Raw genomic sequence first — 27511 nt, forward strand, 5'->3', positions numbered from 1 at the left:
TTGCGGCGAATCACGGGCGTTGGAGGCGGTGTTGTGAGCAGAGCCACTGAGCCTTGGAGAGAGCCTATAGACGTGACAGAATAACGCGGACATGGACTCGTAGTCATGTGTATGCATCACGATGGGGGGATTTTGGCGGTGTCTACCCCCCTGTCGAACTTGATCGGCAGGCTTGTTCGAAGCAAGCGTTGTTGCTAAGAATATCCTATTGGCGATTGATGGGCAGTTTGAAGGCATCCATCCTCTTTCGGCAGAGCGTGTGTGTGTGTGTCATGTGCGATTTGTTTATCGCCTTCTTTCAAGCCTTGTTTCTTTTCTCCTCCTTCTTTTTCGCTCTCTGTGTGACGTTTTTTTATTTCCATCTCAAGCCTGAAATGACATCGGATGAATTTATCCAGCCTTCGCCATGGGCTGGTTCGTCAAGACAAATAAGGTGAAGAAGAAGAGCAAGGGCAGCAGTAGCTCGTCCAAGAACAAGAAGCAGAAGAAGCCGTGTATGCTCGATCCTCCAAACGTCTACGGGCCTCCTCGTCCTCAACAACAACTACCACCTCAGCCTCAACTTCTTCTTCCGCCTCCTCCGAATTACCCGTACTCTCACGGCTATGCAAGTCAATCGCAACCTCAATTCAGACCTGCCGGTCACCTCCCGGCTCCTCCAGCCTGGAACGGCTATCAGCCTGTTATCGTGAATCAGCATTATTACCTTGGGAATCAGCAGCAACCTCAACAACAGGTTCATCATCATACTTCTCTTTCGAGACTTACAGGGTCCATGGTCAACCTCGCCAAGGATGTCGTTCCTTTTACTCAGCTCTACGATGATGGCATGTCAGCTTGGCATGGATGCGCTCAGACGACTAATGCCGTTTATGCCGATGTTTACAGTCGGTTCAACAATGTCATGACTCTTATTGATCATGAGAAGCTCTGTGGTAACGAGTGTGATCTCTTCAGCTGGCATTCTTCTCCTCCTATGCAGCAACAATCTCAAGACAAGGCCTTTGGGAAGTCTAGCAAACGCACAAAGCACAAGGACAAGGCACATATTGCTACATCCGTGGTTTCCGGCAACTACTTTTCCAAAGTCGAACTCTACGCAAACTCGAAACTCCCTGCAGATCTCCCCCCTCTAGCCCTGTACGTCACTCTTCTAATTGTAAGAAAATTCATCCTGACTTTATAGCTACCTCCCAACGTGGCAACTCCTCTGCCTCGCCGCCGAGTACTCTCAACGCGTCTACGAAAAGCCCCGAGGCAGCGAACTCGACGCCCACGTATCGTCAGACTGGCTCTCTGGCACAAAAGCCATGTGCATCAAGTCCAAGCCAATGGACCACATGAGCACCATCGTATTTGCGATCCGGGGCACAGCAACGTTCATGGACTGGGCCGTCAACCTCAAAACCGCCCCTTCAAGCCCGTCGGGGTTCCTCGACGACCCGGGGAACCTGTGCCACGCGGGGTTCCTCTCGGTGGCTCGGAGCATGATCCGGCCCGTCGCCGCGCGGCTGCGGCAGCTCCTGAGGGAAGACCCTCGGCGGTCGAGCTATAACCTTATGCTGACGGGCCACTCTGCCGGCGGAGCTGTGGCGGCGCTCCTCTACTCCCACATGCTGGCCGAGACGGCCGAGGCCGAGAGCGAGCTCAACGCCCTATCCAGTTGCTTCAAAAAGATCCACTGCGTCACCTTTGGTGCACCGCCCGTGAGCCTCCTCCCGCTGGCCAAGCCCACCCGTCCAAACCTCCGGAACAGCGTCTTTCTCAGCTTCATCAACGAGGGTGATCCTGTTGTTCGTGCCGACAAGGCCTATGTCAGGAGTCTTTTAGAGCTGCTTGCTTCACCACCACCGAAGAAACCAAAGTCGAGCTCCAAATCTCGAAAGAGTCACTCTCGTCCACCACCTCCGGTTTGGAATGTGCCCCCTTGCACTCTCAGCAACGCCGGCCGGCTCGTCGTTCTGCGAACGGGGGATCCTCGAGCCAAACCCAAGGATCGAAAGACAGTAAGAGAGCGTATCGATGAAGGCGTCGTCGCCGTCACATGTCTCGAGGAACAGCTGAGAGACGTCATCTGGGGAGACCCCGTCTGCCATCTCATGAGCTTATATGCTGAAAGGATCGAGGTATTGGCCGTCAGGTCTATCAAGGGGAGGGGATAGGTTAATGTTACGAAAAGGACCGAGTCTAGTCGGCCCAACTTTATGATAATGATACCATACCACATACACCAACACTCAGATACCAAGTCAGAATCATTACACAGTCGTGGCGTACAGTCAGTTCAATTCAAAACATGATTAAACTAAGTTAGCTTCTACTCTTCGGCATCTATCAAGCCTCTTCGGTCGGACCTTTCTTTGCCTTTCACATAGTTCCCATTCCTGGTATATCATTCCCAGTACTCCCGTCCGTACTCCCGTCCTCGTTCCCAAGACCTTTTACTTCTGGTGAGCACGGGCACATTTCTTCCTTTCCTTCCTTACACGGCGCCAACAGACATCAACAAAACAAGACACCAGGAGTAATCAACAGCACAAAACGCCAAGACGCCGATCCGATGTTGGACCACCTTGGCCATCAGAAACAGACCAGCCTCCGAAACAACAAACAAAGGGAATTGGAGCGTATCAAATACATACAGTCGACAGCAAGAAACTCATCTTGAGGACCAACTAAACATGTGCGTTGACAAAGAAAAGAGAAGGGAGGGGAAGCAGCAGTAAGTCAGACGATCAAGTGATCGAGCTGCTAAAGATGACTTGACCATCCCTACAGCCCGCCAAAGTCGATCTCGTTGGCCATCACTCCCATCGATGCTTGGCCCTGCCCAGCCATCGAGGCTTGACGTTGCCGTGACATCAACGCTTGGCTCTGGCCTGTCATGGGCGCTTGGCTTTGCATCTGGTAACTGCCTGCTGTTTCTGGTGTTTGTTGCAGGTCGTACATGGACTGGGCATTCAGGCTCTGGTTGCGCATGCCCCGTGACGCCATGTTGTCCATTTGAGGCTGGCACATCCCATCTCCCTGCATCGACATCTGCTGTTGCTGGTTTGGCATGTAGTTCATCGAGTTGGGAGGTGTTCCGTCACCCATCGGGCTCATGACCATATCAGATACATTGAAATTGGTCAAGTTGTGGGGATATTCCATCCCAGGTGAGACAACACTGGGCGGTGTCACAAACGAGGAACTCATATTGTTGTCCTGTTGCGATCCTGGGGGTGTTCCATTGCCACCATTCGAGTTGGCCAGTGAATCAGGCGTAGTGACCTGGTTCTGGTAGATCGCCATCGATGCTTGTGCCTTGGAATCAGGTGTGTTGGATTGGTCCTGGAACAGCGACATCTGGCCCATAGAGTCAGGTGTCTCCATCTGGCCCTGGTACATGGCCATCGGGGGCTTGCAATCCCTCTCGACCTGAGCCTGGAACATTGGCAGTGGAAGCTGCCCCAGAGCATCAGCCGCGCCCGACTGACCCTGGTACATGTTCATCGGAGGCTGTGCCATGCCAGCATTGCCGAAGCCGTCGAAAATGTCAATGTTGGCCATTTGACAGTTCTCTGGTGCGTTGGGGAGAATCGGGTTGGTGAGACGGGGGAGAACCTCAATCACCTTGGTGAGCAGCAGAGGCAGATAGTGCCAGTGGCTGTGTCTCAACATCCCCAGGATTTGCAGCAGCTGCTGGAGATGATCATGAGGGCCAATACTATAAGGATGGCGAATGTGTGGTTGACGGTAGAGAACATCATTCAGAAGATGGCATGCTTGGAGAAGACTCTCAATCTATTTATTCGTTAGCCACAGGCTCAACCATCACACCATGTCTTGTACTTACGCATCCACTACCCACGACATCCATTCCCTTCATACTGGGGAGACCAGAGGCAATGGTCATGAGCAGGTCTCGACGAGAGGGGGCCATATATTCCTCGTTACCGTCGGGCCCATTGTTGGGAGTGAGCTGCCAAATAAGGTTTTGGAGCCACTGTTGATTTGTTCCCATATCAGCCAGGCTTGTATCCTGACAGGAGAACGCGATGGCCGCTTCTTGAAGTTGCTTCTGGAGCCCTGTGATCTGGGCCGCGGAGAACTGGCTCTGCACCTTCTTCCAGGTTGCCAAACAAGCGTTGTCGAATGGCTGAAAGAGCTTTGCGCGAATGGCAAAGGTGTTGACATCGAACATCCTGGGGTTTCCCGTCTCGTCACCCACACCAGGAAGGCGAATCGAAGACTGGAGAGTTTGAGGTCGATTACGCTGGATAGCGTACGATCTCTCCGTCATGAGCACAAGCCAGTAAAGATGGCGTCTTCGTGTGGCATCTTCCCGCTCAAGGGACGAGTAGAAGTCCTCCTTGTGCATGCCGGCCATGTGCATCATGGTGCTTGTCTCACGCAGATAAAACCAAGCCTTGTCGTGGTTGTCCAGGGCAAAGTGGCAAGCAAAGATGAGATAGTTGGTGACAAGAACGTAGTGGGTGATGGAGTCTTGGTAGTCATTGGCTTTCCGGACCCGGATGCACTCATCGAGAAGGAGCTGGCTTGCAGCGATGTTGGCGCCCGGGTGCAGCTCGAGGTTGAATGAGTCGTTGACGGGCAGCGCAGTTCCAGGCTGGAGCATGACAAATGCGCAGAGAGCGCTCAACAGGCAATACACATCACGGCCCTGTTCCATAACCGTCATGTGCTCCTCGAGCGCACGTCTGTCGAGAATGGGCATCTGCCCGTAAACGTTGTCAAAGAAATATCGGAGGCAGTCCTTCATGAACTCGTTGGATAGGAGGCCAGTCGATGGTTCGGGACCATAATTCTGAGGTGTGACGGGCGCGCCAGTCAGTCTCTGATGGACCTTGGCGGCCAGGCTGGTTTGTCGCTGAGTCTCTCTCAGCTCGCTGATGACCTTCGCACGAGAGCCCTTGGGCCCCTTCTTCTGAGGAATCGCATTGTAGGTGCACAATAGCTGAGAACCAGAGCAGTTTCGGCAGGGGTTAGCGCCATTGCATCTGACCTTGCGACGATGGCAAGCATCGCAGGCGCGCTTGACGACTGGCTGAGGCATGGTGATTTGTGCCTGATTATCACCAACAGCGGAAAGTAAGTTTGAGTTGGCGGAGGAGCGCCCAGGCGGACGGACGCGGTGTCAAGAATGTTCCAGGAATCTGGGATTTGCCAGAACGAGTTCGCGTCAACCCAAAGTCCGGGGGATTTGCGGGGGGTTGATAAGTGTCCTTCGGTTTCGATGGTGTATCGGAAGTGGTGGAAGTTCGAGGCGGGGGTTGGTTCGATAGGATTTGCTGAAGATGCAGGTTATTCGGCCCTTTCGCCTTGAACCATAATGCGGGGGATCATGGGTTGGCCAGCAAGCGCGAGAGAAGTCGTGGCAGTCGGTCGAGCACGCAGGTGGCTGTAGTCAGTTGTTCTATTCGTAAGAATTCGAAGCGTAAAAGAATATGGCGAGAGTTTGGTTGGGGATGTTTTGTCTGGAGGTGAGAGAAGAGAGTGGATGTGGAAGGATTAGAATCAGGACGGGATGGGCAGACGGGAAGATGAGGTGAGAGATGGAGACTGAAAGAGAAGGAGATTTCGAGGAAGGGCCCAGGGCCAAGCCAACTGCAAGGCGAGACCGGGGGTGGGAACGAGGAAGGAACCCAGAGAGACGGGAGAGAGTGACGACGGGATGGGACGAGGGAGGCATGGACGAGAATGTACCTCTCCACTAGGAATGGGTGGAGGGAGACTTGAGCCGTCAGTTTTCACTCGTACCACCCGTCCCAGAAACGAGACAGCAGACCAAGGAAGGTACAACCAGCGGACGGGCGAGACATCCCAAAGGGGGAAGGGGCGTTGGAGAAATTAGCAGCGAACAGACAGTGCCAAAGCGGAAAGGAAGGAAGGCAGGCTACGGCTGGCTGGCTACGGCTGGCTAGAGGCTACAGGCTACAGGGGCTAAGAGGGAGCCAGGGTCCCCAGAGCGAAGCACAAAAGAGGCGCACTGGGGGCGGGCCCGTGTGTCCCGACCGTCCGTCAGAAGTGGTGTGCTCGGATATGACACTGTGTACAAGCTCCTGGCTGTCCAGTGAACGTCTAGAGCTGGGGAACTTTTGGATTCCGTCGGTGGCGCAAGGGAATCATCACCGCCACACAGCACAGTGCAGAGCCCTCCTGTAACGTCGCACCCGAGCATCACAGTGCAATTTTGGACCTTTTGGCACAGACTCTAGGCGCGTGGTTCAGAAACGAAACCGCCAGTCAAAGCCACCGTCAAGCACCAGAATGAATGAGATTTTTAGTCTCTTGTCTAAGCTGTTTTGTAATCTCAGGGCCCCAGAGACTCAGATTTCTAGTGGGTTTTTCTCAGACATTTATTATCAATATCCAGCATCGCTCAGGCCGTCCGGCGTTCCCCGGGCGCCGTGTCTAAAGTTTCTACAGCGGAGAGGTGTTCTCTCACACGCTCACACACACACACATCTTGTTGGCATGATTTTAACTTTTCTCTTGCTTTCCCAACCGCACCGTGTCTGATATCTACGTAATCAAGTTGTGCCTTCTCGGGCTGGCTCGTCTTGGCATCTCTCTCGTTTCTTTTTTGTCATTTTCTTGTTCGTCGCTAGTTCCACTTGACTCGCGTATCGTGGTGTTTGCTCGTCAGCCTCGGCTCGGCAACGGTTACCCAGCCGATCGCTTTCGGGGGAGAGATGGCTTCTATTGGCTTCAACTTGTCGCCTTGCCTTGTATAAACCTCGAGAATTGCATTCCAAATCATGCAGTTCTAGGAAACCCCCCCCTTTATTAAACCTCACAACGGTTTCTGTTGAGATAGAAGATTGCACCTTGCAGCTTCGAGAATCTACTATCCAGGCAGCTTTCCATCTCCTCACTGCTGACTTGCGCCACCTCAACAGTATCAAGACGACGCCGTCTCTGACCTGCTCTCGTGGTCATCCGAGACGTCGGATTACTCATGCGAAAGATACTGATACTATTCCGCCTCTCTGGAATCTCTTGCCGTCCCTTAGCCCCCCCATGTCTCAGAAATGCCGTCCCTGGGCCCCTCAGAAGCCCACCGTCTCCCCACGTTTCCCAAGGCATGCAAGAGATCATCCGAAACATTCAGCTGTCAGTCAGTAGCTATCAAATAGCTTGGGCCTGCCATATCATGTTTTGTTTTGAGCCGTCGTGAAACATGTCGTCTCAACCCAGCTTGCTCGCCTGGCTCAAGCCTCACTGTGCTGTAGCCGAGATGAAGGTCCCATCAAGACTGTCTCTCACCTGCTGCCCACGAGCGGCAGGGCATACCATTGCCTTTGATGCGGTTGCGGAACCGCATTGTTGGGTTGTCGATACGGGTTCCTGGGACCGATCGTCGTCGGTTTTTGCTCGAAACTCTGGTTTAATGTTTCTCATCGACTTGATCGATCTCGATGCAGTTTCCAGTTCCTCACGATAGGTATCCACGCAAATCTCCTTAACGCCGGGTTTGTATTGATCATACGATAAAGAAGCAACCATCTCAGACACGATGGGCTATGCTATGACACCTGCCTTGCTCGCTTGTAAATGAAAGACTATCAGCAGGACAGTCTGATCCCTAGTTATTGATTCCTCATAAAGTCCAAGTTTCGCTTCCCCCACTAAATCTGATAGCTCGTCCATCCCGCTTTGACGCGACCAGCTCTACCAGCCCTTGGAGAGCATCCCGTCGTGGGTCCGGCACTTTCTCATTCCCTTAGCACACGCTAGCCCCGTTACCCCTTACTGGTAGTATTCGTCCCTGTGATGCGAAGGCTTCGACTGGGAGTGAGAGTGCGAGTGCCCCGAGTGGGAGTGGGAGCGAGAGTGAGAACGCGAATGAGTCCGTGAGTGACGTCGCGAGTGAGAGTGGCGTCTGGGTCGCTGGCCTTCATACGGCTGGCTCTCCATCACATACTCTTCGGAGCTAGCGATTCGCTTCGCATCCATGGCCTTGTTGATGACCCTGCTAGGATGGAACCAGTTGAGAAGCCAAGCTGCGAGGGCCATGAGGAGAGCATCAAAGATGTAGATCCAATACTCCTTGGACTGGAGTTCGCTGTCCTTGCCCATGACATATTCAGCAACGCGAAACACGGATCGCACGAGAATGAGGAAGCTGGTCGCGTAGAGGACGTAGAGGAGCTTCTTCCAGGGCGTCGTGATCTCGAGGGACTTTTGGGTGGGCTGTCGGCGGATTCGAAGGTGGAAGACGAGGGTGACGACCATGAAGAAGCCGAAGAAGAGGATCTGAATGCCCAGACCTCCGACGATGATGTTTTCGCCTCTCTTGACGGCGTCCTTGTCCTTGGCCGTTGCGAGCATGCCGCCGCCTAGTCTAGGTTAGCATTTTTGGAGTTTCGTCTTGTAATCACAACGTACCTCCGCCTTGGGCAAAGAAGGACAAGACGTCGCCAGTGACAAACACCCCTGTCAACCATCGGGTGCTAATCATGGAAAGGTCTCCAGCATCGAGAAGGTTGATAAGACGGCCGAGGATCATGTAGATGGACGCCGCATACAGCGCCGGTCCCAGCAGAAGCAGGATAGACTGAATGATGTACGGGTTCTTGGTGAAATCGGGGGCTTCGTTCGCCGATAGGGCACGGCCAATATAGCCAACCGTCTCGACTACAAGGTTATCAGCAAATATCTTCAGGAGAGTACGCGTCGCAACCTACATAGACATCCGATCAAGAACGGAATAAAGTACCATGTCCGGCTGCGGAGGAGCTGCCACGTGTGGAGGATCGCTGCGAGGCCAAAAACGACAATGAATATGATGGCCGCGGGCATCGACGGGTTGTAGTTGTAAAAGACATACCCTTCGGAGGCGTCTGAGCTGCTATCGCCAGCCATGATGGGCTACTGGGTGTTGACGTTCTCGTGTCCCAGGTCGTCTCTTGTCCAGGTTCCGGATGTTGGTGTTTACGAGCACGAGGAACTTGTCGGGGAGTTTGGGACAAGAAAACCCGAGGAATCGAGGTCTTGGCTAGAATATATATCCATCTTTACGTGGAAACGTATCTATGTTGGCGTTGCCCTCCTATTTCGACATGAACGTATTCAATGTTTGATGCATCTCTATACGCGGATAGATACCGCGGACGGCGATCCACTAAAAAGTAGCCTGCAAATCCAGACTTTGGTGGAGTTTCAACTCTCCACAACACGGTCAGTATACGCGTATATCGCATCTCAACCACTAACCGGACACGCCATGAAGCCGCAAATAGAGCAAGCTAGGATCACGACTCGTCCATCAGCCCTATGCGCATTCGATACGCGCACCCGCGGCAGTTGAGCCGAGCATGACGTCGCGCGTCGTTGCCCCTGACATGAAAGCCGCGCTCTTGTCCGAATGCGCGGAACGAAGATGGCGATGCAATGGATGCGGTGTGTAGGCTAGCTAGCTCTGGAGCTTGCTTTAATACAAGCTTAATGCTTTCCCCGACAATGATCTTCTTCAAGCGCCCCAATCTTCTTTATTCTTTCCCAAGCTCGATAGCCTAACTCAAGATCCATGGCATATTTCAAGGGATCCCATGACAGCACGGGGGTGCCAGCATCTCCGTATAGCGACCTACCAGAGGCCGTCATTCCTGAAGATAATCTTCCTTCCTACGAGGCTGCGATCGGGAATAATCTACAGCAAACGACTTCGGTAACCAGTACGTTGCTTAACTTAACCTCGCCTTGCCCCGCTAATACTCGATAGACGATGGTCGAATCGATGTCGATGTTAACTCTCGCTTCTGTCGTGCCCTTTCCCGCTTCATCCCCGACTTCAAGGCGCCTCTCCCAACCGAAGAGGAGGCTGAATCTCCGGAATACTCCCAGTTTCCCGAGCAGAAAGGAGAGTCGTCGATATTTCACCAATTCCCCATCAAGCTCAACATCGTCATTCAAGTCGTCGGGAGCCGCGGCGACGTCCAACCCTTTGTCGCCCTCGGCTGCGAGCTCCAGAAGCATGGCCACCGAGTGCGTCTAGCCACACACAATGTCTTTGACAAGTTTGTCCGCGACGCCGGGCTCGAGTTCTATCCGATCGGCGGCAATCCCTCGGAATTGATGGCGTACATGGTCAAGAACCCCGGCTTGATACCCAGCTTGAAGAGTCTCCGCGGCGGAGATATCCAGAAGAAGCGTGTGATGGTGGCCGAGATGCTAGATGGTTGCTGGCAGTCATGTCTTCAGCCAGACCCTATCAGTGGGCGTCCATTTGTTGCCGACGCCATCATAGCGAACCCTCCTAGCTTCGCCCACGTCCACTGCGCGCAAGCGATGAGCATCCCGGTCCATTTAATGTTCACCATGCCCTGGACCAGCACGAGGAGCTTTTCGCATCCCCTAGCGAATCTGAAGTTTGGAAGCAAGTCGGTTATGGATCAAGAGACAGCCAACTATGTTTCCTACAGCGTGGTGGAGTGGCTGACCTGGCAGGGGTAAGTGTTTGGAGGCTTTCAGTTGCATGGATACTGACTGACATGGTTAGTTTGGGTGATGTTATCAATGATTGGCGCAAGACGATTGATCTTGAGCCTGTACCCTTGTCTGAGGGTCCTCTGCTTGCTGAAACGCTCAAGATCCCTTTCACATATTGCTGGTCGCCAGCGTTGGTCGGAAAGCCAGCAGACTGGCCATCTTATATCGGTATGTCAATTGGTCAATTTTAACTAACAAGACTGACGAGATTAGATGTCTGCGGCTTCTTTTTCAGAGAACCTCCCAACTATACACCTCCTCCCGACCTCTCAGACTTCTTGGCTCAAGGCCCTCGTCCCGTCTACATCGGCTTCGGCAGTATTGTCATTGATGATCCTGAGCGTATGACCAAGATTCTCGTCGAGGCTGTGCATAGGACAGGTGTGCGAGCCATCATTTCTCGAGGATGGAGTAATCTCGGCGGCACAGAAGAGAAGGATATCTTTTTCTTGGGAGATTGTCCGCATGAGTGGCTCTTTACGCAAGTGTCTGCCGTCTTTCACCATGGTGGCGCCGGGACAACGGCCTGTGGTCTTCTCAACGGTCGACCAACGACTATTGTTCCCTTCTTTGGAGAGTTCGTATCACCTACCCCAAGCACAGTCCCTCGCTAACGTCCTGCAGTCAGCCATTCTGGGGCGAGATGGTCGCAGCATCAGGGGCAGGACCCCTCCCAATCCCCCAGAAGCAGCTCAACGTGGACAATCTCACCGAGGCCATCCAGTTCTGTCTAACGCCAGAGGCTGCTTCGGCTGCTGCCGAAATCTCGCACCGCATGAGTAGGGAGAATGGCGTCGTCACTGCGGTGCGATCGTTCCATGCCAACCTGCCTTTGGAGAACCTGCAGTGCGACATCCTGCACAATCAGCCTGCTGTGTGGCTGTTTAAGCGAGGGGGCAAGCAGATTAGGTTGTCCAAGGCAGCGGCTGGTGTCCTGTTTCAGCATCTCAAGGTTGACCACAAGAAGCTAGCTATGTACGTCGCTTGACAGCGTGAACCATGAGCCCTTGGCTGACAGTTGCAGAAACGAGACCAAGACTATCAGGATCGTCAACCGGCGATGGGATCCCTTGACCGGGACTGTCTCATCTATGCTCGGCACATCAACTGACATGGCCAAAGCCACCACTGGTATTATCACAAGGCCAATTCAAGCATATCAAGAACGCCAAAAGACCCTTATGGCCAACGAAGCCCCTGAGTCCACAAGTCCTCATCTCTCACCAGCCCCGTCGGAGCATGGCAGCATATCCAGACCACACACCTCACACGGTGGCAGTGGCAGTGGGTGGAAGACAGCCGGCGCAGTAGCATCTGCATCTGCATCAGGGGTTGGCGGATTCTTCAAGTCGTACGGCCGCGGCTTTTACGTTGATCTGCCGCTCGCCATCACGGAAGGATGTCGTGCCGTGCCCAAGCTCTACGGTGAAGATGTTCCCGAGAACGAGCCGATCCACGACTGGCAGTCGGGTGCTCGTGTGGGGGGCGTCAACTTTGTCCGGGGAATCTCTGAGGGCTTTGCCGATTTGTTCGTGCAGCCTTACAAGGGGGGCAGGGATGGTGGTGCGCTTGGCGCTGCCAAAGGTGTCGGCAAAGGCGTGGTTGGTATGGCGACCAAGACAGCTTCAGGTGCGTATCTTTCAGCTCGTGTCCCATGTTTAACGAGACTAACAGTTCTGGCAGCAACTCTTGGAGTCGTGGCATACCCAGGTCACGGCATCTACCAGAGTATCCGTACGCTTGTACACTCTGGCGCACGAAAGGCGATCAAGCTCGCTCGACGACAAGAGGGCGAGTATCTCATTAACACTCAACAACTTGATGTGCCCTTGATTCTAAGCGAGTTTGGGAGACTCTGTCAGAAAGAGTCGAGACAAGAGATACCAGATCCTATTGAGAAGTAGGGGCTAGGAAAGCCAGCCGTTGACATCAGGTGATAATCCCCGCTCTCACGACCACGATATAGACTTTGTTTGTTTAGAGATACCTACAAGTTATAGATAGATCGCAATACCCCATTGCTGTTGCCTCTGGCCTTTCACAACTATCGCTTCCTCAAACCCGCTCCGTCATTGTCACCGATCCCTGTCCTCCTGTACTGTAGGGAAAGCATCAGCCACCACAGTGCGCCCATCCGACCAGTCAGACGCTCTCGTTTGCGAAGTCGGCAACGCACTGTATACCTCTGGCGAAGCGACAAGGGGGGTAACTCGTCCTTCTCAGGCCAATCTCATCACCGCCTGCAGGACCAGTGGCCTCATCGTGCAGTAGCTGCCGGACAGGCCGTGATCTAGCGTGAGCTTCGAGAAGAACCTGCTCGTGTGCTTTTTACGTTGAGCTGTGGAGCAATTTGCGAAGGGGCGGGCAGTTGGCGTTTGCATGAATCGTGCGGCAGTTCCGGCACTAACAAAGTTGTTTCCATGAACGATGATGATATTCGCGACTCTTTCGAGAAAAAGGGAACTGGATCAGGCATTCTTGTTTTCACTTGGTCCCGCGTTGCATGAGGGCGCCTCCTCCGCGTAATCTGCCGCACCCCCGTTCGTTTCTTTTCAACGCGGAGAAGCGCACTTTGCAGCTGGAGCCAAGGCCACCCCCCTTGTCCATTCTCCCCCAGACTAAGCCCAAACAACCCTGGCGCGAATTGGATCGGACCGAAAAGGCCAGCAGTTTGCTCCAGAAGTTGTGTGGCTTGCGAGGCTGATGAATGGGCAATTGTTTGGTCTTGCGGCTTTTGTGTCGCGATCCTGTGTTTGCGTGTTGAAGTTGCGGTAAAAGCGTTCCAAGGGACCTCATCAGATCATGGGAATGGGTAACCATGCGGTTTCAAAGTCTCCATCGCAGAGGGAAACTGTCATGTGCCGGGAGTGTCCACTGGAGTTGCAACGTTGCTTGGTGTTTGTCAGGCCAGGGTGAAGGGGCTGGCTGATCACAGGTTCAAGGATGTGCCCCGGTTTTCGGTAGGCTCCGGACATGGGTGTTGCTAGTATGGCCTACCCTAGACAGATCTCGAGATGCCGAGGTTTTGTTGTTTTCTGCGAGTGTTGGATGTTTCTTGAATCCTACGGCCAGCGTTGCAACGACTGTTGTTTAGTTTTGGGGGTCGGGCCATACAATTGTGGTTCTTCCTCTCGGCTTCGTAGACCCGAGAATGACTCGGACAAAGAAAATCCCCGCGACCGGCGGCTCGGATTCTTCGTGCTTCATCATCAGATCATGGTTTTGTTACGTTATGCGGACTTCAGACGCCGCTCGAGTCGAGACCCTTCCAGGCGGGATTGAACTAGCCCTCGTTTACCCTAGAGCCCAAGAAATCTCGTGGTCTATACATCATTATTGTCTGTTGTCTATCCCGGTGTCTAGCTAAATATTTTCTTGAGTTGTAAATATTGAGTGAGAGTTTGTACATTTGCCTTGGCGTTGCTTTAACTTGAAGGCATAATTGAGATTCAAGGGTCCCCCAACGAGACTCATGCTTCAACCCTTTCAGGACATGGGGTTAAATAATAGCACCCAAACAGTCGAGACGACTCTCGCAAGACATAAATATGAACTGGAAGAACCAGGGCCTTGCTCCCGATAATGGCCTCTTAACCAAGACTTGCCTTTTCGAGACATCGGGTCAAGTGCCGGCCACTCACGGCGGCCGGGAGCGCGATCCGGAGCGGCCCCACAAATAGCCCCGATCTGCCGGCTGGTGTTGACGACTACATCCACCCATACTCTCAGAAAGACTCGGTGAAGAAATGCTGAAAGAAGTAATTTCATAGTTATATATAACAGCTAAAGTATAATCATGAAAATGTCAGGAGCTACAATTCCAACAATGAGTGACGCCCAAGTTGGGTGAGCTGACATAGGGACCTGAAGAGACAAAGTTGAGCCAATCGACCCTTGCAATGCCAGTGAGAGGACAAAGCGTAAAATGTGAAAGCCTATTAGACGGCCGTTCGGAACTGAAGCCGTTGTTGGAGAATTTTTATGTTTCAAGGCGGCCGTTGGATGAACTGGAGTTGGGCCCAGACATAGATCCACCGTATATGTAAGGGGGAGAGGTCGTTTTCTGCCAGAGGATGGATGAATTTTGCTCTGATACTTTCTCGGTTGGTTTACATTAAAAACTGGACCGTGATATCAATGGAACCCGCGTTTCTTACTTTGGCTTGTCTGAGTAACTCTTTGTTTTAGGCACAAGAGGCTACGGCAAGCAACTCTTTGGCGGATGAGCTTTGAAGTGTCAGAAATCCCCTCCGTGTCTCAAGATTGACTATGGGCCTATCAGGAATACAGGGGGCTTCGATACCGTCATCTTCACCGCCGATGCAGAACACCACGACTTCTCCACTACCGGGTCTCTTTACCGTGGACCCCCACAGCTGAGGGCAACGACACGCACATGACCTTGTTGCTTCTGGACGATAACGTGGGGTGGTCTGATCTAGAGTTTCTAACTGAGACATACGGGCTGATAAACTTGCATTAGGCCAAATAGTCAACGGTACTTTTGACATGGGGCACGGCTCGCTTCAGGACAGTGAGTATGCTCGGATAGAAGTCATTCCAATACATACGCATCAGGCGACTGCGGTAGCGAGACTTGAAATAACTTCTCCCTTCTTAATGGAGACTTGGGGTTTGATAGGTTTATATGGGGGAGTGTAGGGATGGCCTTGGTGGTTATAGGTCAGGGGCATACAGCCAGAGCACACAAATAGAGCCTGCTCTGAAAGATCATGTTACTCAAGAATTAACGACATTAGCAAGTTTAAAGGCTTGGAGATGGACCTTGCTTCTAATAACGTACTTTGCCATTCGTCCGAAGGAGGATTGCACAACTATCCCATGCAGAGAGACAGATATATCATCCGAGAACCTATGAACTGACAAGTGTGGATACTCAGTAGCCCCTTCACGTTCCGCCCCTTAAGATATGACATCTTTCGGCCGAAAGCAAATTGCCAGAATTGCCGGACGAAGCTGTGTTCTAGCGTGATTTCGGCATTTGCCTCGGACGGGTTACCCGTTCGGGAGTTGTATGATGCCGAACAAGACATTTTCTAGGATACTGCCGGCGGCTGGAATGAGGATACGGTCCTAGACTTCTTGGCAGGTATGGTGACGAGGTCTGTGGTCCCGACGTCGGATTCCAGAATATGACGGCCTATATCAAACTAACTCGTATCGAACCCTGCTCAGTCAAACATCAACGCGGTCCCAGCGATTCGTGTCGACAGTTGTCACTGACCCATCAAGGGCACCTCGATGACCCTCGTACTGCTATGTGAAAGAAGTACGTACTCCTTGTTGTAACGCAAGTGAGACACAACGCCTGTTTCGGGCGGAAAGATCTCAGATCTCGAACGATACCCGCCCCAAAACGACCAAACGGCCTCCTCCTATTTGATTACGAGGGATTAATGGAATTTGCTTGCGGGGAAAGACTAAGCTTGTTGAAGAAGCTCTGATGAGAGGGAAATGGGTTCTATGGAAAGTGGTTTTATGGAACGAGATGCATGGGCATCCCTTGCTGATGTGGGTTCACGGTCTTAAGATCAGGTGAAAATGATGTAGCTAGGGGATAGGGATTGACCAATGAATAATCAGACTTGGATAGTAGGAGCTGGAAAGTCTTTCGTCCGAAGAGGGCCTGTCAGTTGCTCTTGGAGCTGACACAATCTGTTAACCACACTTCTAATTCTTTCCCCATAGATTGTTCCTGTGAACTGAACAGTAAGTTTTCTATACCCAATTACGTCTCTAGGCCCTGCCAACATTCGATTCCTTTTCCTAGACGCTCCAAAACCTCCATCGTCCCGTCGATCGAATACAACATCCCCAACCACGCCGCAACCCGAGAATCTAGCCGTCCGGCAACTCGAACCGAATCCAACGTGACACTTTGATTAATCGAACGATGCCTGTCAACCACGACCTCGAATAACATGACACTGCCGTCGGTCAGGGCTATGCGCTGCAAGTGCCGAGTGGAGAAGCTGCTGCCACTCTATCGACAGTGTTGCACGGCCGTTACAGATAGAGCCGTCTGTGAAGCATCAGCTGTTGTACGAGATCTCTGGGGTAGCAGGGAAGAGTGATATTACCTGCAGCACCCGAAGAACAAACATGCTGTGCCCAAAGTCTGATAAGGAAGCGAGTGAAGCCCGAGATGGCAGCTGTCGACGTTGTGCAGGGGAGATGGCTCCTTCTACTTAAGCCGTCGTCTGGCTTTTTCAGAAACAGACATGAGCCTCTTTCAAAGACACGAAGGAGGAGGACTCACCTTGGACCATATTCATTCTTTACCGGCGGCATCATGGGCTTCACAAGCCTCCTCATCCATCTCCTGGCGGTGGGAATTTCAACCACCGCCGCTCTGGACGGGCCTGTTGTTCCTGCTCGGCCTACAAAGACTACTTTGACTGTCGACTGTCTCTGGTGCACTGGCACAGAGGTGTTTGATACTTCCTTTACTACTTCTATCGATGAACACTTTTCTTTCCCTGGTTTTCCTCCCGAGGTTTCCAAGACGACTATTTGTGCGCAAAAGTGTTCTGTCCTCACGCTCTCTACTGTGACCTGGTGGGTTGCTTGGCATTACTAGTATAGCATATATACTGACGGCTTATAGGAAAAGCGGCATGTCCAAGGCCTCCCCGTTTACGCCGTCGGCAGTGTCGACCTCGTGCGTCACGATATACGACGACACCCCTATCCCTTCGCTCGTGACATTGTCCTCGACGACAGCTTCGACTTCGTGCTCTACAAGTTTAGAGATGATGATTTCTTGGGAATGGGTCACGCCATCGAGTTCGAGTGTCTGGGGAATACCCCCCGGGGAGCGAACATGGACTCTAGGAACTCCTATTGGAACTCCGATCTGGAGTCAAGCAAGTTCCTTCCACTTCTCCCAAGCGACGGACGAAGCTTCGGGCTCGGAGCCCTGCACGATAGAGTTGACGGTGACAATGACCAAGACTATCACAGAGACATGGCAGTCACAGACTCCCATGACTACAACCTTGGTCCGCACACGATCTACAACCATCGAGACGATTGTTGTCGAGACGTATTCGACGTCGACAGGAGAGAGGGTGGTCGGAGGCACGAGGACGGAGACAACTACAGTCCAGGCGGTTAGTTCGGATGAGGATTGTGTGCAGGTTGGGAAGTGCTGCGCCGCGTGCTCTGCGACGGTTGCACCTGGGGAGTCTGGGATGGCCTCTATTCTGTCTGTTGGGTCTGTATCAACAGGCGGAGAGTACGTGTCGTCCTCTGAGGGGTCTATTTCATGGACATCTGGGTCTCCGTCTGGGTCACTGGTCCCCAACAGCACTGAGGACTCAGTCTTTGAGACGTCAGAGACCGGGTGGGAGACCGGATCAGAGGTACCAGAGACAGACTCGGAGTGGTCTTCTGGGTCCGAGACGGTTGTGCCAACATCTATCCAGACGGCCGGGGGAGCCCAGGTGACGGCGGCTCTCGGGATAGGGGCGCTTCTTGGTCTGATGGGGCTGCTGGCTTGAGCTCATCTTGCAGGAGAGGGAGGAAAAGCTGGCGGGACGCTGAATAATGATGATAGGACTAGAGGAGTTGGCGCGTCGACCTGAAGCGGTGGGCTAATTTGGGACGCAACCCCATCCATGATAGTAGCAAACATCAAGCCATGAAGGCCCACACTGTTTCCCACCCCCTTCGTGATACAATAGTCTCGTCTTGAGGTGAGCTGAACAGCCAAGAGGAGACACGCCTCAGTAAGCGCTGGCGAAGCATGACGCACCCCCTTCTGATCCAACTCGGCCTCGTGGTGATGTGTTGGGGCCTTTTGAAAGCAGGCCATGCATGACAACGCTTGCAGCAGGTGCCTCTCGCCTTGACCACCGTATGCCGCCAACCTAAAGAGGTATCAGTCGTGACGGGAGACCGAGTTGGCGTGGGACTTGGGTTAGGACGGTGTGGTAGATGGCTTCGAGGCGGGTTCTCTTAGAAATTAGCTGACAAGGCTTGGTATTTGGACAGACAAGGCTAGAGATATTACGACGAAGAGAGAGAAGCAGAATGTTTTAGGCTTATAGAAGTGTCCCTGAGAGTCCATCTCTTTTCCGTAGCGTAATACATAAATATGGTTCTCATCTACAACACCAGCCTCTTCCAGCCTGAGTATCATCCCACCCAGCACAACAACTCGACCGCTACAAGAGTCTACCTACCAAGATCTCTCGGTCGATCACAAGGGGGATCCCGGAACGGGGGTCATCGGGAAAACCTCAGCTGCAAGTGCTCATCCCGGGTCCCCCGGCCCCGCGTCCGGTCTGATCAGACACGGTCAAGGTGGACCCCCTGAAGCTGAGAGATGGAGCATCTAGGATGGAGATGCAGGCATGAGGCGGTGTATGTGCGTCGACAGCTGGTGCCCTGCAAGGGAGGAATGCGCCAAGGGGCCAGATTCTATCAAACGGAGGTTGCGATACCCTCGCGGCACATGAGATGCCATTGTTGAACCCATTTACATGCTCGATACCAGAGTCCCGATAGCCTGGAAGCTTGCTGTCTCAACAGTTATCTCCACAAAGCCATGAGCGCCAGCCTCTGGCAACTCTGATGTGGCCGGCACTCGATCGAGTAAACTCTGCGTCAAAACCCACCTCTTCAACTTGAAATGGCTGCTCCTGAGGCGAACCCACGTACGATACAGTTTTACTCCCCTCGGTCCCATTGGCCCGCCCGACTTTTTGGAAACCAGCATAAGTTCCAAGGGTGGAGCTGAACCAAGTGCTTCTCGACCCCGGAAAGGGTCAAGCTGCGTGGCTTGACTAAGATGCCCACCGCTGGCGGCTGAGTTTGAGAACTGACAGCTGTGGGATCGAGAAGCAGAAGAGATCTCGGGGGAAAAGAAGAATGCATGATGCGAGAGGAGAGAAGAAGGCTAATACTGCATGTCCTCCGGTGTGGTGTGAGGGTTCTTCGTGGATCGGCGGGTGAATGTACAAGTCATTTCAGCGGTAAGAGAGGACCAATGGAATCAAGAGCCTTAGTTTTTCTCCTGCTCGAGATGAGGTTGCAGTGCTTGGACCGGACGATGTAACTAAGCCTGCTTGACGCGGTTTCTGATCTTGCATGAGCGTGTTGGCTCCGGGTTCATCAGCCCTGTGAGTAACGGATACCGGGTCTTGTCTTGTTTCGGCATAGGAGATTTTCTGCACGCCATCTATGTGCAGATGAAACGGGGTTCATTCGTCTCCAGCAGGGTTTGCTTCCCTCTCGTTGGCTGGAGCGGAATTATGGCGTTGGCGGTGGGATATCAAGATTTTGTATACCTTACTCTGTACACAGTGTTTACGATTTTGGCTGAGCTGAAGCAATTACGTTTAGACACGCCCGAGACAGTTACACGAGATGGTCCACTTGAATGTGCTAGTTTGTATTTGTGTGTTGCATGTGCAAAAGAGTGACCAATGTCTGACATGAAGTCCTGTGTGATAGCCTATACAATGGCTGTATCCTGAGTAAACGACTGGACGAGGCTGAGCAGATAACCTGCAATAACAGAACAATGTGATAGGAAAAGACTGTAGACCCTCAAAGAGGTGTACGACAACGCATAGTGCAGGAGCCCATCACTCCTCGTCAGAGCTCTCAGAGTCCTCAATCATGAAGGCGGCAGAGCTGGTGGTGTACTTCTGAACCGGGTACTCGACCGCGGGGACGATGGGGTAGAGGGCAGGCTTGTTTCTCTTGCGGCTCTCTCCGTAGGCCGCCTCCCAAGGGGGAAGCATGCCGTCGGGGATGGCCCATCCGAGCTTCTGGCTGCGAAGCCAGAGCCGAACCATGTGCCGGGAGGAGCTAGCATCGTCCGAGTAGGCGTCTCTACGGTGGACGAGGGCGAGGTTGTTGAAGAATAGGAGGTCACCGGTCTGGAGATCCAGACGCACCTCACTCCGCGAGGCCGCTTCAGAAACGGCCTGCAGAGCGTGGAGCTGGTCCTCTGTGAGGCTCGGGATGTTGGTGTTGTTGCTCATGCTCGGGTGAGGACCGAGACGGGCAGGATCGAGACTGGCAAGGAGCTTGCCATCATGGAACGAAAAGACAGGAGCGAGGTAGTAGGAAGCCTTGCGGCCGGAGCTGTATTACAACAGTTAGGATTGTTTGCTTTTGGTGTTAGTTATTGCGACTTACAGCTGAACAGGCCAGTTGGGGGTCAGAAGAGTCTTGACGACCTCGGGCTCCCTGTTCAGGAGGTCATTGAAGACGGTCCAGGCGGAGCTCAGATACGTGTAGCCGCCCTTTTCAGCGCTGTGACGGACCTGGAGAGATAGGATATCGCATCCCATGTCCGTATGGAACGGCTACGGATACTGTGAGAGTCTGTCTAACTTGACGAGCATGGCTTGAACTCACCAGCGCCCCGTTGGTGTGGATGCCGTGACGGGCACTGACCGGGGCCGTCCATTGCTTCGAGTCCGTAACGTGGGCTGATTGTGGTTAGGCGAAGTGTTGGCGGGGACACTAATTAGGGGGGAGGAGAACTTACAGAGCATGTTGCCCTTGCGGTCCTGGCGGCCACGTTTCTCGGCAATGTAGCTGGCAACACCAAGGAAGACGGTGACGCTGTCTTCCGCAGTGTATCTGGAAGCCTCGAGGCCGCGGATGACGACGAAGCCTCGTCCCATGTGTAGGGTCTCGGAGCTGGAGCGGAGGCGACGAGACAGGTTGGGAAGGGGGAAGTTGTCCCGGGAGACCTCGTCCCCGTCCAACCCAAGAGCTGTTCAAGTCAGCAATTTACAACAAGTTAATGACTATTTTGTTCTAACTCTTGAATTTGGCGAGGGAATTTTCAATCTCTGCGACCTCGTCCTCGCTCAGATGGAGAGTGTAGGTCGAGTCCCCCTGAAACTCAGCCCCTGACCAGACAAGAGGACCAGCCAGGGCGTCAGAGGAAGCCTTGACAGAGATTCCCGCAAGATCAGAGTTCAGACCGGTGAGGATCTCCTCTTGGATGCTCTGGACGGCTGTTGCCGAGTCCTGAGTCATGCCCCTGAGAGATGTCATGGTCTGGAGTGGTGGTTTCTTGACGGAAAAGTTGCGAAACAAAGAGGTTTAGAAGCGAGTAGTTGTGCTCTGGAGTTGCTTTACGATGCGTATACCTTCATTTTCTTGAAAAGGGGCAGATCTTGGGCTGTTTAAATACTCAACTCTTGCCTTCCCTCTACGTCTAACCGCCCATCATCACAAAAGGCGGCAGCAGGACAATTACATCAAACCCGCGCTTCGCGAGCAGAATCTGTGTATTAGACCTCACCATACGCCCAAGAGGAGTGTATTCAACATCGTTGTTTGCACTTGTTGGTCCTCTCTGGCCGTCCCGGATGTCCTCCCCGTGATCTAGTCTTTGCCTTGTCACACCTTTGACGGGGGGGTTGTGCATCTCTGCTTGAGGGTCGGCGTTGGTGATGCATCCATTACCAACAATGTACCAGCGTAAAAAGGGTATGCCGAGTCGTGGGGCGGCGGTTGTGACGAGAGGTTTTGTCGGTTTTGTAGACACGGTGGGAGCTTCGTAAAGGGGGTGTTGAGTACCCCCCATGACGAGGGGAAACACCACGGAGCGGTATGGTCTCGAGGAGGATGTACGCGAGATATCGAAGTCGTGAAAACGTAGAAAGAGAGAGAAAAGCCTCGAGAACGTCCGGGTGAGGTTTTGAAGAGGTTATAACCTTTTTTTTGTCGTCTCTCGAGGAACCGTCGCGGCGCCGTCATACCGTCGTCGGGATGTCATTTCCCACGAGGCCATCCCGCTAGTCGAGCGCCGGACACTGTCACCATCAGACGCCAGAAGATGGCCATGGCAAAGGCTAGACTGGTTAGTCGTAGATCCGGATGCACGACATTGTCATCCCGGATCTGGTCGGCTCACGTCAAGGCTCAGGGGCTTGCCGTGATCTGACCAAGTCAGGAGCCACGTCAAAAGTATGAGGAATAGAGTAATTGTAGTGCAAAAAGAATACATTAAGAATAAGAGACTGCTTCAGAAACAATCATTATGCCATTGCAATGTCTACATTCCGTTTCTCGGTCGACGAGTTCATCGTGGATCACCATCTCCCTTCACCAGACTCGTCGACCTCGCGTATAGACAGAAACTCGGCGAACAATCAAGCCACTCGCCAGTGATAGTATCTGGAACACATCCCGCTCCCTCTGCTCGGCCGTCTCCGCCTCTCCCAAGCCAAGAATGGCGGCCCCCAAACTTGTTCAGAGTTTCATTCTGCCATGCTTCTCTTGTCTCTCCTCGGTCCCGGACGCCTCTGGTACTCCGCAACGGGAAACTCCACTTGACGGACGCTCTCTCTTCTCTCTCTTTGTTTTGTCTTTGTCTTTTTACTGACCTACACGCCTTGTCTCTAACTGGGTCTTGGAAGGGTCATGTTGACTTGGAGGGCAATCCACACCACCAGAGTAGAACCAGGCCAGTCTCTCATGGGATGATGCAGAACAGGCCTCAAGACCAACAAGCAAGAATAAATCCAACCAAAAATATATAAAGGCTAGAACCTGACTGGACCTCTGTCTGCTTTTTTCCCTCATCTTCCAGACTCTCTCACAACATCTCGATCTTGTCCTCGTGCCCCCCCTCTGCCACCGCAATCACCTCGATACCAGGCATTTCTAACTCCGGAGACATGGTCCGCACTCTTATCCCGTCCACCACTGGAGTTTTGACCGGTGAAGGACAGGATATCTCGTCGATGGGTCCAAGAAGCCACGGGCGTCGTGTCTGATTGGGCAGCGGATGACAAGGGTGGCCTCTTCATTCACAATCCCTGCTCCATCAAATGCTCATTGCAAATCCTAGACACTTTTTTTTTGCTGTGTCCACACACACACACCCTCACCATTTCATCAGCTCCATCCGCCAGGGCATCACATCCTGTCAAGCAGGCAAACAATAGCCATGTACCTAGCAGAGGTACCCCCGGAGTTTGAGGCTCTCGTCTGGCCCCCCACGGGGGATGACCTACCGAAGATTTCCCAGGCAAACGAGGCTCGCTCGTGTCCTCTCTTTCCACACCCCATGCAGGCTGAGGCCAGGGTGTCTCGCAACTGAGCCGGGGATTGGAAGGACAAGGAACGCCACAGCGTCCCCCTACAGACACTCCCTCGAGGGGGAAACAAGTGGACGAGGGCGCGGCTCGGGGTGGTTTTGCCCTTGGGGGCTTGCCTGAGGGCTCCATCTTCCTCTTGTGTTTCCCTCACCGGTCATTGTGTGTGTGTGTGTGCGTGTGCGTTGTCCCCCTTCGCTTCGTCCTGCCCCTTCGCCCGCGTCTTTGTCGCGTCCGCGTTCGTTGCTCTGCTACCAAGCGAGGTAGAGAGAGCGGCAACAACACGCATGGGAACGGAGAAAGCTAAACGCTGGTGACACTCCCTCTTCGTCCTACTCCGCGGGAGCTAGGGGAGACTCGTCCGGTGCCACAGCCAACTGTACGAGCCGGTATGGAGCCAACTACTCCTCCGGCTAGGATCCGCGTAAGTAAGAGCAAAAAAAAAGACCCCCCCCAGCCACGGTCGTCAGAGCGTGTCGCTGCGGTGTAACTAGCAACATCCATTCATCCATCCACTCGTCTACCTACAACGGTCATGTCCCTGCGAATGGGACTACATGTACATAGCTGGCTCTGCTGTTGTTGGCCCCCCTCCCCCAGTTGGGATTGGGATGGGCTGCTGGGGGTGGGCTCGTTGGCGCGGGCGCAGTGGCCTCAGTCTGCTCAGTGTGTAACGTCCAGATGGGACCGGGTTGGATGGACCGACCTCCTGGAACTTTACTCTGCTCTGCTCTGCTTGCTGTAATCATCTAACAAGCGCGAGAAGACAGGTCTCAAGCGGGAGCATACCGCCGACCCAGCCCACGGCCGCCTGAAGCGTCGCCGCCCCGACGGACAAGCACCCGACTCTTCCCTTTCTCAGCAGCAAGAGTCTCGGCCGTACTCTATAATTCCGCATCAGCAGCCGTATGTTCCCGTACGGGGCGACGAGAGCCGCCGGCTGGGAAGTCCGGGGCAGCCCAGAGTCCACGATACCAGGGGTATACCTGTCAACCATCTCGGGTCCGGCAACCTTCAAGGCGTGGGGACGAGCACCACCAGTGATCAGAGCGCGAATTATTACCTGCCGCACTTAAGCTTACACCAGCACGCACGTCATGGACACTCAGACGCCCCTCCTAGCAGCAGCAGTGCCCACTCCGGTACTGCTCATCAAGAGAGCCCTCTGGCTCTGGGCTTGAGTCAGGACACTTTGCCACCATTCGTCTCTCGTGCTGCACGAGAGCGTGGTGTTGGGGGGTACAGCGCAGGGGGAGTGCCAGGGGGTCAGCCTGTAGAGGAACCTCAGCGTTTCCCAGAGGGACCGCGGGCTTCTCCGGATGAATGCCCTTCTCCTGAGAGTTCTGAGGACCCCCGCGGAGCAGGTGTCACAGGCACAAACTCTGTTAGGCTAGAGCGAGGTGGTCTTGTTTCCAACTTTCAAACTGAGAGCAGGGCAGCTCCGAACTCTGATGCTTCTTCGGAGGAGAGCGAGCCCTCTGAGTCTGAGGATAGCGACCTCGAAGACGATGCTGAAGGTGACTCTGATGGACTTGAAGATGATCAAGACGACAGCAGTCACCTGAGTCAAGGTGAAGAAGCTGACATTGAAATTGAAGATGCAGGGGGCGTAGAAGAAGAATCAAGCAGTGAGGAAGAAGCCGTCGTCCAACTTGGCTTCGGAAGCCACGAGGCCTGGAGACGAGCTCTTGTCTCTCGATCTCGTGGATCTTACAACCCCAGAACAGTCAGGACTATCACCCGCACTCTCCAAGCCTCTCATCTAGACGATTTAGACTCGGACACTGGCAGCTCGACCTCGTCCCTGTACACCAGCTCCTCGGAAGAAGAACGATATCCTCCAGACCATGAGTATGACACGGCCGACGAGCTCGCGGAAGAATACCACCGAGCAGAGTTCGCCTACGACGACGATGACGAAAAGGCCGAGCTCATCAGGCAAAAGTATGGCCCGCCCATGGAGACTCCCGATTCCCCGCCTCCTCCCGGTGATGATGCCCACAAGGGGAGGCGGGCCCTGAGGCCCAAGGAACGCGAGGATGTCAAGAACACGAGGCTCATGGGCGCCTGCGTGCGCTGCAGAATGCAGAAAATCAAGGTACACACACTCCCTGTAGATCTGAGAGAGCTGACCCCCTCCTAACTTGTGATCAGTGCAACACGGACCAGAATAGACCCAAGGGAGAATGCATCAGCTGCAAGGCTGTCCACAAAGAGTCCCCAAGGCTCATCCGCTTCATGCCATGCCAGAGGCTCAAGATCGCCGACCTGGTGCTCTACCGCTGCGGAGGTCTCAACCTCACCCGACGGTGGAAGGGCATCCAGATGCGAGACGTCTCTGACCGTATCGACAACACACCAACCGTTATCAAGGTCTCGCAGGGTCTCTGCCGTAAACCACTCCTCATGCGCGTCGTGCGCTTCAAGCCCAGAGCCGGTGACGTGACGGCCAGGTACTGGACCGACAGTCTCTCTGGAAAGGAGACGTTTAAGAAGAAGGAGCTTGCGAGTTACTGTCTGCACGACATCGTAGCCACTGCCGAGGCGGTTGAGCGGTACACAATTGAAAACGCCGTCCCTGCTTTTATAGACGCCCTCAAGAATGTGGCGGACAAGGATCAGGAGGTAGATTGCATTTACAAGACGGACCTCATGGCGTTGAAGCACTACATGTCCCTAACTGTACTTGTTCTAGAAGCCTTCCATCACGTCCCAAACTGACAAGCCTTGCAGGAAAAAAGCAACAAGACAAAGACGGAAGACGACATCAGAGAAGCAGGCATCATGCGTAACCTATTCACCCTTTGGTGCGCAATCCGTAAGCCTCCCTTCCCCTTCCCCTCTCTTGCAAAACCAACCATTTTTCTCTGTAGGCCACACAACAGGCTCCTTCTATATCGTGGGCGAAGAGAAACTTGGCATGCTCCCCGAGTACGTGGATATATCGTACCCCCTGATCGGCAGAGTCTCTGTGCCCCGCATGATCGTGGCCCAGTTCGACACGCTCAACTACGTCTGGGTTCTCGAGCGGTTCAAAAACAAGCTCCTACGAGATATCGACTGGCTCCTGCTGCAGAACGACAACCGTTGGTGGTTCACGCTCTACCTGATCGTGTTTATCCTCTTACGGGAAGCGAGCGTGATGTCGTTAGACAGGTACCGTCACGCAAGAGCAAACTTTGGATCCAAGGTGAGTGCTTGATCCCTCGTCGAAAAGTTCTGACGACCAACTGTTGGAAACAGCTGCGATACTCTATCCCCGCCTTCGTCGAGAGCCTCCACGAGAGCTGCAACAATATCCTCACGCATTGGCACTACAGGAACAAGCACCCGTGGCCACGATCGCCCGACCCCAAGGACAGGGAGGGAACCTTTCTGAGCCATCTCACCGATGAGCAGTACACTCTCATTCAGGAGACACTTCAAGACCCCGAGATCCTCAAGCAGCTCGCCATCTGGGAGGTTTACAAGAAGGAGAACGGAAAAAGTGCAACACCTTGGTTCTATAAAACAAAAACAAAAAAAACATGGTTTGACTGACCTGAATCTCCAGTTGAAAAGGTCAAACGACCCCATAACCCCAACCACGTCGAGTACACAGGCAAGCAGGACAAGTTCGACTGGGACCACCCCTACTACTGGGTAGCCCAACTCTTCGAGCCAGACTGGCAAGCTCACCCCACGTACCAGCGAGAGCCAGTACCCAAATCTGCCGCATCCTTGATTATCTCTTGAAAAAGGGGGGGTAAACTTCAGGGGGTGTGGAGAGAGAAAACATGCCACCCCCGGCTATCTCAACCTGAGACATTGCCAAATTGCGTTTCATTGATTAGCCGACCGGTTGCGGCAGTCACTGCTGTCGTCACGATTCATTCCTTGCGAGCGAATATCAAAAACACATGATTTCGGTATAGGGC

At 53.4% G+C, this 27511-nt stretch overlaps 7 protein-coding genes across 7 annotated transcripts; 4 read left to right on the forward strand and 3 right to left on the reverse strand.

Moving 5' to 3' along the window:
• Nucleotides 1-406: 406 nt before the first annotated feature.
• On the forward strand, nucleotides 407-2162 carry LRP88_12258 (Alpha/Beta hydrolase protein; the record flags this gene model as incomplete). Its single annotated transcript, XM_083248652.1, has 2 exons — nucleotides 407-1159; nucleotides 1251-2162. The coding sequence occupies 2 exons, from the start codon at nucleotides 407-409 to the stop codon at nucleotides 2160-2162; spliced, it is 1665 nt and encodes a 554-aa protein (XP_083096082.1).
• Nucleotides 2163-2772: 610 nt separating this feature from the next.
• Nucleotides 2773-5059, reverse strand: LRP88_12259 (uncharacterized protein; the record flags this gene model as incomplete). Its single annotated transcript, XM_083248653.1, has 3 exons — nucleotides 2773-3299; nucleotides 3480-3786; nucleotides 3839-5059. The coding sequence occupies 3 exons, from the start codon at nucleotides 5057-5059 to the stop codon at nucleotides 2773-2775; spliced, it is 2055 nt and encodes a 684-aa protein (XP_083096083.1).
• A 2696-nt stretch (nucleotides 5060-7755) lies between these two features.
• On the reverse strand, nucleotides 7756-8871 carry LRP88_12260 (RTA1 like protein-domain-containing protein; the record flags this gene model as incomplete). Its single annotated transcript, XM_083248654.1, has 3 exons — nucleotides 7756-8345; nucleotides 8395-8643; nucleotides 8694-8871. The coding sequence occupies 3 exons, from the start codon at nucleotides 8869-8871 to the stop codon at nucleotides 7756-7758; spliced, it is 1017 nt and encodes a 338-aa protein (XP_083096084.1).
• Nucleotides 8872-9535: 664 nt separating this feature from the next.
• On the forward strand, nucleotides 9536-12401 carry LRP88_12261 (glycosyltransferase; the record flags this gene model as incomplete). The annotated part of the gene is made up of 7 exons (XM_083248655.1): nucleotides 9536-9683; nucleotides 9731-10457; nucleotides 10508-10572; nucleotides 10711-11074; nucleotides 11122-11472; nucleotides 11522-12126; nucleotides 12181-12401. The coding sequence occupies 7 exons, from the start codon at nucleotides 9536-9538 to the stop codon at nucleotides 12399-12401; spliced, it is 2481 nt and encodes an 826-aa protein (XP_083096085.1).
• A 4409-nt stretch (nucleotides 12402-16810) lies between these two features.
• Nucleotides 16811-17635, forward strand: LRP88_12262 (uncharacterized protein; the record flags this gene model as incomplete). Its single annotated transcript, XM_083248656.1, has 2 exons — nucleotides 16811-17068; nucleotides 17126-17635. The coding sequence occupies 2 exons, from the start codon at nucleotides 16811-16813 to the stop codon at nucleotides 17633-17635; spliced, it is 768 nt and encodes a 255-aa protein (XP_083096086.1).
• Nucleotides 17636-20111: 2476 nt separating this feature from the next.
• Nucleotides 20112-21543, reverse strand: LRP88_12263 (TauD/TfdA family dioxygenase; the record flags this gene model as incomplete). Its single annotated transcript, XM_083248657.1, has 5 exons — nucleotides 20112-20616; nucleotides 20671-20840; nucleotides 20893-20966; nucleotides 21026-21256; nucleotides 21306-21543. The coding sequence occupies 5 exons, from the start codon at nucleotides 21541-21543 to the stop codon at nucleotides 20112-20114; spliced, it is 1218 nt and encodes a 405-aa protein (XP_083096087.1).
• Nucleotides 21544-23985: 2442 nt separating this feature from the next.
• LRP88_12264 (Zn(II)2Cys6 transcription factor domain-containing protein) lies at nucleotides 23986-27329 on the forward strand (the record flags this gene model as incomplete). Its single annotated transcript, XM_083248658.1, has 7 exons — nucleotides 23986-24018; nucleotides 24361-25692; nucleotides 25749-26276; nucleotides 26328-26412; nucleotides 26468-26784; nucleotides 26838-27081; nucleotides 27148-27329. The coding sequence occupies 7 exons, from the start codon at nucleotides 23986-23988 to the stop codon at nucleotides 27327-27329; spliced, it is 2721 nt and encodes a 906-aa protein (XP_083096088.1).
• Between the last annotated feature and the right edge of the window lie 182 nt (nucleotides 27330-27511).

The sequence above is a fragment of the Fusarium phalaenopsidis genome (assembly GCF_050370095.1).
Source record: "Fusarium phalaenopsidis strain FUZ10S chromosome Unknown contig_32316, whole genome shotgun sequence".
NCBI classification, from domain to species: domain Eukaryota; kingdom Fungi; phylum Ascomycota; class Sordariomycetes; order Hypocreales; family Nectriaceae; genus Fusarium; species Fusarium phalaenopsidis.